Source organism: Arabidopsis thaliana, chromosome 3, assembly GCF_000001735.4.
Source record: "Arabidopsis thaliana chromosome 3, partial sequence".
Taxonomy (NCBI): domain Eukaryota; kingdom Viridiplantae; phylum Streptophyta; class Magnoliopsida; order Brassicales; family Brassicaceae; genus Arabidopsis; species Arabidopsis thaliana.
The window spans coordinates 18,172,628-18,184,870 of record NC_003074.8 but is presented as its reverse complement, the minus strand read 5'-3'; the positions used below and the strand labels follow the sequence as shown (position 1 = coordinate 18,184,870).

The 12,243-nt window shown below is 34.4% G+C and overlaps 4 protein-coding genes and 2 long non-coding RNA genes across 7 annotated transcripts; 1 reads left to right on the top strand and 5 right to left on the bottom strand.

The window, feature by feature from the left end:
* Positions 1-822: 822 nt before the first annotated feature.
* AT3G49050 (alpha/beta-Hydrolases superfamily protein) lies at positions 823-3,964 on the bottom strand. Its single transcript, NM_114764.4, has 5 exons — positions 2,666-3,964; positions 2,526-2,584; positions 2,081-2,209; positions 1,741-1,876; positions 823-1,659 (listed from the first exon to the last, which is right to left on the bottom strand). Exons 1-5 carry the CDS (start codon positions 3,371-3,373, stop codon positions 1,258-1,260), a joined length of 1,434 nt encoding a protein of 477 aa, NP_190474.1. The 5' UTR covers positions 3,374-3,964; the 3' UTR covers positions 823-1,257.
* A 1,567-nt stretch (positions 3,965-5,531) lies between these two features.
* Positions 5,532-6,010, bottom strand: AT3G49045 (F-box/FBD/LRR protein; the record flags this gene model as incomplete). The annotated part of the gene is made up of 2 exons (NM_114763.3): positions 5,945-6,010; positions 5,532-5,843 (listed from the first exon to the last, which is right to left on the bottom strand). Exons 1-2 carry the CDS (start codon positions 5,987-5,989, stop codon positions 5,532-5,534), a joined length of 357 nt encoding a protein of 118 aa, NP_190473.3. The 5' UTR covers positions 5,990-6,010.
* A 21-nt stretch (positions 6,011-6,031) lies between these two features.
* On the bottom strand, positions 6,032-7,389 carry AT3G49040 (F-box/FBD/LRR protein; the record flags this gene model as incomplete). The annotated part of the gene is made up of 3 exons (NM_001339395.1): positions 7,182-7,389; positions 6,170-7,043; positions 6,032-6,079 (listed from the first exon to the last, which is right to left on the bottom strand). The coding sequence occupies exons 1-3, from the start codon at positions 7,193-7,195 to the stop codon at positions 6,032-6,034; spliced, it is 936 nt and encodes a 311-aa protein (NP_001319714.1). The 5' UTR covers positions 7,196-7,389.
* A 728-nt stretch (positions 7,390-8,117) lies between these two features.
* On the top strand, positions 8,118-8,363 carry AT3G08035. The gene has a single exon (NR_141378.1). It is a non-coding gene; the product is annotated as an other RNA (long non-coding RNA).
* Positions 8,266-8,491, bottom strand: AT3G08025. The gene has a single exon (NR_141377.1). It is a non-coding gene; the product is annotated as an other RNA (long non-coding RNA).
* A 1,432-nt stretch (positions 8,492-9,923) lies between these two features.
* AT3G49030 (FBD, F-box and Leucine Rich Repeat domains containing protein) lies at positions 9,924-11,784 on the bottom strand (the record flags this gene model as incomplete). 2 transcript variants are annotated; one of them, NM_114762.1, is made up of 4 exons in its annotated part: positions 10,102-10,398; positions 10,499-10,633; positions 10,728-11,613; positions 11,720-11,733. In NM_114762.1, 4 exons carry the CDS (start codon positions 11,731-11,733, stop codon positions 10,102-10,104), a joined length of 1,332 nt encoding a protein of 443 aa, NP_190472.1. The 2 variants fall into 2 exon arrangements, with proteins under 2 accessions (NP_001190036.1, NP_190472.1); NM_001203107.1 differs by lacking the exon at positions 10,499-10,633 and having other exon boundaries at positions 9,924-10,455; positions 11,720-11,784.
* Positions 11,785-12,243: the final 459 nt, after the last annotated feature.

The following is a 12,243-nucleotide window of genomic DNA, read 5'->3' as shown; positions in this document are numbered from 1 at the left end:
ATAAGTAAAGTTGAAAATTTTACATTTCCCATTGGCCAACACTACATCATAGTAAAGTTCAAGACCTTACATGGATTCAAACACAAAGTGACATGGATTTGAAGCCCTGCCAGAACTAGCCAACTCGTTGAGCATCTCACGTCTATTTTCTATTATTTTGGGCATTACCGGTTCGATGGGTTTTGTGAGAAAGTTGCTTTCTTCAACCGTCTTGTGTTTCTTAGGATGTATGTGGCCACTTCTTTCTCATCTCTTCGTTGCCATTCGTATCCTATCCACATGAATGTCTCAAGATGCAACAACAAACATCCCGGTACACATTTTGGTTTACTCCATATTTGGTCGATCGGAATTCCTTTGTCGGATATAGAGAGCTGAAAACAATGCAATTTATGTAATATAGATCAACAAAGTACCTGAAAGTAAAACAAAAAAGGACATGAACGACTCAAAGCAACAATTTGCTAAGATGCCTTCTCAGTGCTCCAAACACAAACGCAGGCTATATCACACGAATCCGACTAAAAGCTTAGAGACGATTTTACGCCATAACGATGACGATTCAGCTTCTAATCGTTAGCAGGTCTGTTTTATTCTGGGTTCAAGACAAAACTGAATTTCAATAGGATGCTAAATCTTGGTTACATTATGAGGAAATGTAGGCTGTGGCGTGTTTACGAAGTAAGAACTAAAGAAGCTTGATTTATCGGCGTTTGTGGAAACACAGACGTTGTCGTTTTCATAAATTAGAAAGTCTCTTCGTCAGATCTCAGATGGGCCTCACGCTGTACAAGAAGCCTTCAACGTTACACGTTCTACTTAATCAAACGGTGTCGTTTTAGCGAAGCAGAAACTAGAAAGTGTTTTCTTCTTCTTCGGCGGCCAGACACAAGTCCACGAACAAAGACGACGGCGACGACAATGAAAGAAGAGAAGAAACAAGAAAACTTTACAGTGACAACAAAGAAGATAGCTTCATCGTGCGATGTGGAAGCGTTGAAGAAATGCTTAGAAGAAAACAAAGGAGATCATTCAAAGTGTAAGTCTCAGGTAGAAGCTTTTAGATCTTCTTGTGCTCTTCCTCAACCCAACAAGAAATAAACCCTAAAATTCGATTTGGAAGTTTATGAGAATTCCTCTGTAATAAAACTCAGACCAATGTGGTCTGTTGTATGATGATTGTAATGAACAACTGTTTTTTTTACACAATACAATATCATTCACATATATGGATTGAGTAGAGAACATGAATCTTGATCATTGAGGTAAATCTGATTTCTCGAATGTCAAGTTACCAGACTCGTCTCGTTCAAAGAGATGTTCGATTAGTTCGTCCCAACTAACTCTACGGTTTCGTCTTATCCTGTAAGTTGGTTTAACAGAAGATGATGATGATGATTCACCCACCATTGGTGCAATCGAGTCTGTGTCTTCTTCTTCTTCCTCTGTTTCTACTTCTTCTTCTTCGGTTTCGTCTTCTTGAGTTTTGTCGAATGTTCCGTACTCATAGGCCATTGACTCTGCGTGAGGTACATCTAACGTTACTGCTCGTCTTAACGCTGCTCTGTACTCCAAGTTGTGCTCTCTGGCTAATGATTCTTGCCTCTCCATCCTTTGCTTCTCCGGGATCTCCATTTTCTTCTCATTCTCCATCATTAGCTGTAGAGATCCGCAGAAGCAAATTAGTGTAATAGTTTACCGGTAAGGATTTAGCGTCTAGTGAGGTTGGTGAATACTTACGTTGAGAGCTCTCTGAGCTTCTCGTTCGATCCAGATGATGGCGTGGTCTGAAGTTGCGTTACAAGAAAGAACAATGTGTTCGAATCTTCCATCTACCGGCACTGCTGTCTTCACAACCGGAGGATATCTTCCTAATCTGCAAGAACCAATTACCAAAACGTCATCTTCACAACAGATTTAGCTCTATCACACGATGATCACAGAGCAAAACTATGATTTGTCTTCAATGTAATGGCACATAAGACATTTGATATTGCAAACTAAGTGAGATTGTGGGTTGCTTTAGAACCATGGTCCCTTAAGTAATATGTGTAAATCTATAGATTTGTGTGTTATGTACCTGCAAGGCTTTCTTTCGACGATGTGATACATGCGACCAGGAGCATAAAGCCGTCTAGGATCTTTGAGCATCTTTTGCTCTGGAACACATGTATCCTTCATGCACCTTATGCATAGCAAACATGGCAAACTGTCCACAGACAAAAAAACAAAACCCATTACAAATAAGCAGAGTTATGGAAGGTGTTCTACAAAACAAAGTGAACTAACCAAAGCTATGTATACTAACAGCTGTGAAATGTGCCATAAGAGCATTCAAAACATATAAAGGACAGATGTTTCGATTTTTTTCTACTATACTATACTTAGTAGACCGGAGAATGTCGTGTGTTATTGCTGAAAGTTTTGAAAATAACATACTCTGAACCCTCTGGATAGTATAACTGTCCAAAAACACAGATGATTCTTTGAGACATGTGTCACAGTGATTAGTGAGATAGCTTTACCAGAATACAGACTTGAATATGTCTTCTAGAGGTGTAGCTGTCCTAGGCAAGAAATCATCCTAAAGCAAACAGAAATAAACAAATACTTTAGATTCCACATATACAATAGCCAAAAACTTGTATCATAAAGTTAGACACACCTGAAGTATGACAGAGTTAATCACATCTGCATATCTAACAGCCAAATTCAACGACATACACCTCGCAGGCGCAATAGCGAAACACCTAACTCTCTTTCTATCAATATTCCCCAATCTTTCCGGATGTCGAACCACTAACAAAGCCAACATTGTAGCTACACCAGACCCAAGTGAATGTCCAGCAAAAGTCAGAGTATAACTCGGATACTTTTTCACCAACTCTTTCAAAACTTTACATTCCTCATCTAACACATAACCAGCAGACTTCACAAGCCCGTTGTGCACATAACCACCATCAAACTTCCTTTCACCAAGCTTATTATCCAAAAGCATTGCATAATCACTCTCCTTAGCCAAATTCAACCCCCGGATTGCAACAACTATATCTTGATGAACATGATCAAGATACAATATATAAGCTGGAGCACGACCCTGAGTGTCTTCATAAGTCTTCTTTAGAAGCAACCAATCAGGGTTAATCCCATATCCTTCTGGAGGCTCCCACAAAGGATTTCGAATATCATCCTCGTAAACAGCTAAAATATAACGACAAAACCGAGGAACCGGTTCGAATTCATCAGTTGTTGCAAGTCCCCAATCTTCACTGTCGTGACCAGCAGTATAAAGACAACGTTTATAACCCCAACGTGCACAACCAAGACAGTAAACACATTCTAAAAGAGGGCAACAACCACATAGAATCGACATGAACAGATACAGAGTTATAACAACACATTCATCATCATAGACCAATGAAGCAGCACACCTAACGATCAAAACATAAACTTTTAATGTTTAAACAAAGAAATTTCAAAACTTTAGTACACCCAACTGAAGAATCTTGAACTGAAGCTAAAACCAAAGAAAAAAAAGTCAACTTTGTGAATGGGAAACAATGTTAATGGAAATGAAATTGAAGATTGAAGTTCTAATTGCTACTTTATAGACAAAAACATGGGAAGAGGATTAGATCTCACTACTTATTCTATGTTCTCTTATGAATTTTGTTCTTCTCTTCTCTAAAGCTCAAATCAAGATCAATGATTTCGAGAAGGAACTGAAGAATTTGAGAGAAGATAAAGAAGAGAAGGGAAGTGTCTTCCCGTGGAAAACGGAAGAGGAAATGGAAATCATGCCATAGAAGGAAGATTCAAAACTCGCTGGACTCGTGTTAGCTTTGCTTTCTTTATTTGTGGCAGTGACTTTGGGGTTAAACTTGCAGTTGCAGAGCTACTTTGGAGCTTGCTGTGTTGTGTTGTGTGAAGAAGATAAAATATAAATAATACTATTTTCTTACAAAATTTTGGTTATTAATTTAAGAGTTAAATTTCGAGATAATTAGTGTTAATTTTTGTTTAATTTGTCCCAAGTTTCTAGATTTAGACTGAAAAAGTTCATCAACATTACACAATTACAATTAAAAATGAGAATTTGGTGGTTGTAGTAGTTGTGTAACTTGTTTAGTCAAAATAAATAGTGGTTGATTTTCATTAGTCATATTATTTTATTGAATAGATTCCATATACAGTAGAAATTCTATAAATTAATAATGTTGGGACCATGAAATTTTCTTAATTTATAGTGAAATTAATTTATTCTATAAATTAATAAATATTATTTTACAGGATAAATTAATATTTATTAATTTATAGAAATATTTAAGCAAAATATAACACTATCTTCTTTCGGAATAGAATAAATGTCAATAGCCTACTCGAATATCTAGGTGCAAATGAAGCATACTCAAAAATTCAGAGTTTTTCGAAGAAATTGTGATTTCTGTTTATAATGTTGGTGAAGAACTTGAAGACGATAATGTGAAACTTTCTTAAATATTGACACGTAAGGAAGCAATTATCGCGTCTAAAACTCTTCACAACTTTTGGATGCATATCAAAAAGACAACACCAAGAGTTTTTGATGCAATAAAGAAAATTAGAGATGAACTTCAGAAAGATTCAAACTTTAAGAAAAAACAAATATAACTAAAGTCATATTGTACTAGATTACCTTTAAAAGTATGTTTAAGATTAGTAATTATTGATTTATGATATTATTGAGACCATATTTTGACAAAGAGATTTCAAAAAAAATTATTATCTTATTATCTTATCGATTTTGGTTAATTTTTACATTGACCCGACTTGGAATCGACATAATTTATTAATTTATCGTGTTTATTAATTTACCGAATATTAATTTATAGAGTTTCTACTGTAACTGTTTGTAACTGTAAATTCTGAACATTAATGTAGATTTCAATCTAAATTTTTATGTAGGAAAAAAAATTAAGGAAGTAGTTTTTTTCTTGACAAACAGAAAATCACAATGGCTTTTGAATAATTCTCAATTAATTTTCTTTGGCTGGTTCTAATTTAGTATTATATATTAAAAAGAAAATCATATATAGCAACTGTAAATTCATTTAAGTTAGGTTGGTAGCTGCTAATTCCATCTACTGGCTTTACTATTACCTAGAGGTCAAAAGAGTCATGGAAAGGAAAACAAGTTTATACGCCTTTGGGACCAATTGCAATTATTTTGTGATGTGTTTCCTATTACAGAACTTGCAAGTTCAGAATTTTCAAGCACTACAATAAATTATGCAATCAAATTCATTTAAGTAGCAAATTGCCAATTCAGCTTTTGTTAGAAAAAGCCTATGTGCAATCAATTCATATCATTTCTTCTAGAAAGTCCATACTATTCAAAACCTAAGTTCAGCTTTTGTTAGAAAAATATATATCTACAATAGTATAAGTTCAAAATGTAACCAAGATTTGGCATCCTATCGATTGATAAAGTTGAGAGTTTTACATTTCCCAATGGTCAACAAACCATATATAATATATATATGCTCGAGAGATTAAATAGATTCAAACACAAAATCACTTGGATTTGAAGCCCTGCCCAAACTAGCCAACTCGTTGAGGATCTCACGTCTCTTTTTAAAAACTTTGAGCTTTACCGGTTCGATGGGTTTTGTGGAGAAAGTTGCTTTCTTCAAACTTGTTGTGTTTCTTAGGATGTATCTCGCCACTTCTTTCTCATCTCTTCGTTGCCATTCGTATCCTGTCCACACGAATGTCTCAAGATGGAATAACAAACATTCCGGTACACATTTAGGCTGGATCCATTTTTGGCCTATCTGATTTCCTTTGGTAGAAGACATATTTAGCTGAGAACAGTGCAATTTATGTAATATTAGATCAACAAAGTACCTAAAAGTGAAGTTTTGGAAAAGACAAAAAAAGGTAGCTGACTAGTGAAATTGCTTACGTCGGTGAGCTTGAGGATTTGCAACTTAGGAGAAGCTTCAAGCATGAACGTAAGTAGATTCCACCACTTCCTTTTATCTGTATGTAGTTACAAAGATAAAAGCTGATGGAAGATGCTACCACTAGGATACTTGATCTGTGCATGAGGTAACATTAATCAGTACACAAAACATTTCTGGCTCAATTGCATAGAAAATATGTCGAAAAACTAAAATCTAAAAATTACCTCTAAGGGTGATAAGTGTATGGAAAGACGTTTGGCTGAAGTTAGAGATTCCAAAATGTTCTCATTTTCTATATCAGAAACGTCACTGACTTTTGCCTCGGCCAGTTCTGGCGCTTTCTCAATCAGACAAGAGTTAAGATACTTGAACCTTCTTATGTTCAAGTATTTCAAAGAAGGGGCATTTATCACATAGCAGCATCCATACCCAAATCCAGAATCCTCTATGGTTAATCTCTCTAATGATGGCACGGCGATAGTGAAAGTTTCCATACATTCTCTGTATCTATGTACTATCAAATCCCGAAGACTAGGACAACCACATAAAAGGTTGTAAACAGAGTCTTTGCCATAAAAATGTACTTTGTAAAGGTGGAGCTTTCTAAGGGACTTCAAACAAACCCGATAAGGAAAATATAAAAGAATGGAATGCTTGAGTGTTAAGGTCTCAAGTGTCTTATTATTATCATAGATGCACAAACCACTCGGAAATCTGGCTGCACATAACTGAGAAAAGTTACTGTAATAGTCCAGATCCAATACCAAATTACGCACATGGCGTGCAAACGCAATTCCAACCAATATTCCAAGATCTGAAGCATCAAGTTGATTACTAAATTCCAAATCCAAACTCTCTAGAAACGGAGCTTTATGTAACATAAAAAATCTGTAAACATCCTCTGAAAATGTTTGGTGATACTTAGAAACAAATTTGAGATTTTGCACCGTTTTCCAAACATGTCTCCAACGTTTAGACAAAACACTCGTGGCTACGACAGTTTTTGTCGGAAGTGAAGACATTATATGAACAAGCAAAGCTTCATGCAATTCACTGATTCTGTCCTCATTCTCAAAAAGCCTCAAACAATCACCACCGCTTTCGTTGTAAAATTAGAACGAAAGAAAAGGAGTTTTAAGGTTCAAAGATTTATTAGTGTTAGAGCTTACAGCTAAAATAAAACCATAGAAAGGGGTTCGAGAAAAAAAAGGACATAAACGAAAGAAAACAACGTACCATAGTTGTTCCATCGTCGTTAATAGAGCGAGTAAAAATCCTTCAGAGTATGCCTTCTCAGTGCTCCAAATGCCAACGCAAACGCATAAAAACACACTAAAAACTGTAGATATGGTGACGCCAAAACGTTAGCGAGACAGAAAACACTAAAAGAGTATCAACAGTGAGTTTTATTTTTTATTTGGGTTCGATATTAAACTGAAATCACAAGCCAGAAAGGAAAAAAAAAAAAAAAACAAGGAATGGGTTTATTTGGTCTCGACCCATGTGCCCAATATATATAAGTTGAGATTTTTATGAGTATTTATTATTGTAATATTTTAAATGATTTGAGTTTTAAATGATTATATATATGATGATTTTAGGTGAATTAAATGAAGTTTTTATTGATTTGTAAAATCATGAGATTTAGATTTAGGGTGTTATTGGTTTGTGATTTATATAAACTTTAAATATTAAGAAAAAACTTTTGTTATTCAATTAATATATTTTAAGACTCTTTTAAAGTTTGGTGTTATTAGTTTCTGATTTGAAAACAAATAATTTAAAATTTTCATAAATAGGGAATTATTGGATTTATACTTTAATAAAACTAAATCATTGAAAATTTGTATTATTCAACTAAATCAAAAGTATCTCAAATTGTTGATGATTTAAATTATTGTGTTATTATTATTCTTAATTTTAATATTTATTTTTAGAAACCCTTAGCGTCATAACAAAATTGTAACAATAAGAAAATATGAGATAATCTATATCGAAATTGTCTTACTTATAAAAATTATGAGAAAGAAAGAAAATATGAGATAATCTCCTCCAAAGAAAGAAACAATCTTATAAAAAAATTTAAGGAATATATACTAACCCAAGGCTGAAAAAGAATTAAGAAAAACATCCGACTAAATCATGTCTATATCCTACATGGCTTTTGTGATTTGGTTGCCCATATTACCCATTTCTAATATGTTCTCTCTCTCTTTTCCTTCTTCAAGCAAGCGATAAAGTCTCAAAAGCTTAGATATGATAACACCAAAACCGTGAAGACTCAGCTTCAAAACGTCAAAAATCCCTAAAAGAGTAATAACAAGGGGAATGGATTTGATAGTTAAACCCTAACACAACATCACAAGCCGAACAGAAAAAGGAGAATGGGTGTCTGTGGGCTCGACCCAGGTCCAATATATATATTTTTGGGTATTTATTATTTAATGTTCAAGTTTTTTTATTTATTTAATGTTCAAGTTTCTTTGTTTGTTTGAGTTCTTTAGATTTTTAGATTGTGTAAAAATGAATTTTCATCGGTTTAACAGTGATACGCAAGGATTATTGGGACTCAAAGTTAAAAGGGGTGTATTCAATCTAATATTTTAAGTAATTTGTGTAAAAAATTACAAATTATATGTTATTTAATCATGAATTTTAAAAACTCTAATGAAATACAGTAATTAAACTAATAATTTAAAAATCTACCTTAAAATTCACTGTTATTGAAAACAGTTTGTGGATTTGATTTTGAAAGATTTGAAAGGATTTGAAAATACTTCTTTAGTTAAAAACAATTTGTAGATTTGATTTTTTTTTAGCACCAACGAACTGTCGATCCACTGGTAAATTTCAAAAACATAAAATAAAATAATAAAAATTCAAATATCATAGTCTTAGATAGAATTTGAAAAGATTTTACAATAAATCATCAAAATCATATTAAAACTCACCCCTCCAAACTAGCCAACTCGTTGAGCATCTCATGACTCAAGTCACTTTTCCAACTTTTCGAGCTTTTCTATAATGTATATACTTCCTCTTCCTCAAAATGTAACCAAGATTTAGCATCCTATCACTAAGTAAAGTTGAGAGTTTTACACTGTCCAAATACCAAACATCATAGTAAAAAAAAGGTACAAGAGACTAGACAGATTCCAAAACTAATGCATTAGCAACAATTAGAGAATAGAGATCACAATCAAGCAGATGATCAGGAGAAGAAAGAAGACGAAAAGTGAAGTCGGGACAAAATGTGACCGATGGTTCAAAATCGAATCCCAATCCCAACATTATTCACAAACAGAAGAAGTCGTCCTCTAAATGGGCTTATTAACTCGGCCCTTTTTAAGTAAGGCTCAATCTCAAGCGGACAACATAATACTTAAGTAGCAATTGACATACCCAATCAATAACATCACCTTGTTGTGTTTGACTGTTTTCACTGTCTAGAAAGGCGTTACTATTCAAAACCTAAGTTCAACCTTTCCGGTTTGATCAACGAAGTGGATGGTGGACTAGTGGGTTTTGAAAGTGAAAACTCAAGTTTATTAGTTCAACTCCATATAGAAGAGGGGTGATTTACGCTTTAAACGCGATATTATCAACCAGAGCTCCAGAACTTCCAATATATAAGATTGCGCCATTGCATTTTAGATTAATGTCTATGAAATGCAGACCATCTTGCTTTTATCATTTTTGTGCTTTCTTAAGTAGATACTTTGGCTTATTCATGTTACACTCTTTTTTTCTCTGTATTTGGTGACAACTTCTATACAAAACAAGTTGTAAGTAAGCACAGTTTTCCTTAGCTATATTAATTACCACCAAACAAAACTTAGATTTTATCAATATATACATTTGTAACTCATACAATATATATACCAAAAACGAAATGAAGAAAAAATCTTAAGATAAAAGTCTACTAGATTTGTAAAAGTTGAAACGAAAGAGAATAAATATTATTCCCCTACAATTTAACTGGTTATGATCTTTTTCTTTTGTTCTAGCTTGTTTAGTCATTGTTAAGTCTACTCCTTGAATTGTCTTCTGAATCTCTTCCTCAAAATGTCACCAAATATTAGCATCCTATAAATAGGTAGAGCTGATAATTATACATTTTCCAATGGCCAAAACAACATAGTAAAATTTCAAGAGATTATATAGAATGGAACACAAGATGACATGAATCTGAAGCTCTGGCCACACTAGCCAACTCGTTGAGCATCTCACGTCTCTTTTCGAGATTTTCCAGATCAATGCGTTTTGTGGAGAAAGTTGCTTTCTTCAACAGTCTTGCGTTTTCTAGTATGTATGTGGCCACTTCTTTCTCATCTCCTCGTTGCCATTCGTATCCTGTCCACAAGAATTTCTCAAGATGGAACAACAAACATTCCGGTACACATTTTGGTGGATTCCAATTCTGTCCATCTAGACCTTTTTCGATACAAGATAGCTGAGAACAAGGCAATTTATGTAATACAAAATAAAAAAAGTACCTTAAAGTGGAGTTCTGGAAAGAAAGAAAAACAGAGTTGGCTAATAAACTTGCTTACCCCGGTGAGCTTGAGGATTTGCAATTTAGGAGAACTCTCAAGCATTCTCGAAAGCAGATTCCACCACTCTCTTTCTTTTGTAAGCACATCTAAATAAACTAGCTGATCGAAGACTTTACCGGTAGGAAATTTAATCTGTGCATGAGGCAGGCAACAATAGTACACAAGACAGTGTTAGTCCAACAGCAGAGATAACCTGCGGTGAAAATCTTCAAATTTTATAATTTACCTTTATTGGCGATTCTAAGGACAGACGTTTCACTGAAGTTAGAGATTCTAGAATGTTCTCATTAGCTATATGAGAAACGTCACTGATTTCTGCCTCCACCAGCTCTGGCGCATTCTCAATCAAACAAAAATCAAGCCCCTCGAACCCTACAATGTTCAAGTATTTCAAAGAAGGAGCATTTATCACATAGCCTCCCTTACCTCCTCCTATGCAAAAATCATATATGGTTAGTCTCTGTAATGATGGCACCACAATAGTAAAAGTCTCCACATCGACATTGCGTTCTCTATGCACGGACAAAACTTCAAGACTAGGGCAGCCGCATAAAAGGTTGCAAACAGATGCTTCGTCTTTGAAGTGTACTTCGTATAGGCGCAGCTCTCTAAGGGACTTCAAGCAAACCGGAGAAGGAAGGTCTAAAAGAATATAATCCTGGATTTCCAAAATGTCAAGTGTATCATTGAAGTTAAACAAAGCACTCCGAAATCTAGCCCTCTTATCACGCACATCACCGAAACTAACCAATACCAATTTACGAACATGACGTACATATGCAGTTGCAATCCACATTCCAATATTCAAACCATCAATTCCACGTGTGAAATTCAATTGCAAACTTTCTAGAACCGAAGCTTCATGTGAAGTCAAAGACCTGTAAAGATTCTCTGAAAATGTTTGGTGATACTTTGGATCAAACGTAAAATCAAACGTGAGATTTGGCACCATCTTCCAAAGAGATCTCCAACGTTTAGACAAAACACTCGTGGCTATGACATTTTCTGTTGGAATATCAGACAATATCTGTAGAAGCAAATCTTCAGGCAACTCACTGATTCGGTCCTCCTTCACGGCATCTCGAATACTCAAATTTAAACCATCAGTTTTTCTGTCAAAAATCAAAGGAAAAAATATATATAAGAAATTTAGGGTTGAAAAAATTAGGGTTGGATCTTTCAGCTAAAGAAAACATTAACGAAACAAAAGATATATACAATTGCTGTTCCATTGTTGTTAATAGAGATTTAAAAAAAAACTCTCTAGTCTCTAATAATCCTTCAGATTTAATGCCTTCCCAGTGCTATCGGCTATCGCAGTACGACTTCAGCTTCAAAAGTAATGACTTGTGTTATAAACCAAAGTGGAAACCCTAACAGAGTATCAAAACTAATGCATTAGCAACAACACTTAGACATCACACTCCAGCACGTGATCTGGTGAAAAAGAAGGACGACTATCGACGAGTGACTTTACGTATGAGAGACCGATGGCTTTTTAGGGTTGATTTAAAACCAAATCCAATCCAGCATATTCAGAAGCAGAGTAGTCTTTTCTCATGGGCTTACTACTTGGAATCTATATATACATTTTTGCAGCCATTTTTGGCTTTTAATTATTGATTTTTTTCGAACAATAAATTGATTAACAAACTAAAAATATTCCAATCTCATATGTCACGCACACAGTATTCAGCAACTATTTAAAACAAAAAAATGTTTGACAAACAAAAATATAATTG

Bases quoted from the DNA above. Each gene is read 5' to 3' on its own strand.
- AT3G49050 (NM_114764.4), bottom strand. From the start codon at position 3,373: ATGTCGATTCTATGTGGTTGTTGCCCTCTTTTAGAATGTGTTTACTGT. The intron at 2,210-2,525 runs GTAAAGCTATCT...GTCTGTGGACAG, and splicing joins ATATTCAAGTCTGTATTCTG to TTTGCCATGTTTGCTATGCA. The intron at 1,877-2,080 runs GTACATAACACA...TGGTTCTTGCAG, and splicing joins GTCGAAAGAAAGCCTTGCAG to ATTAGGAAGATATCCTCCGG.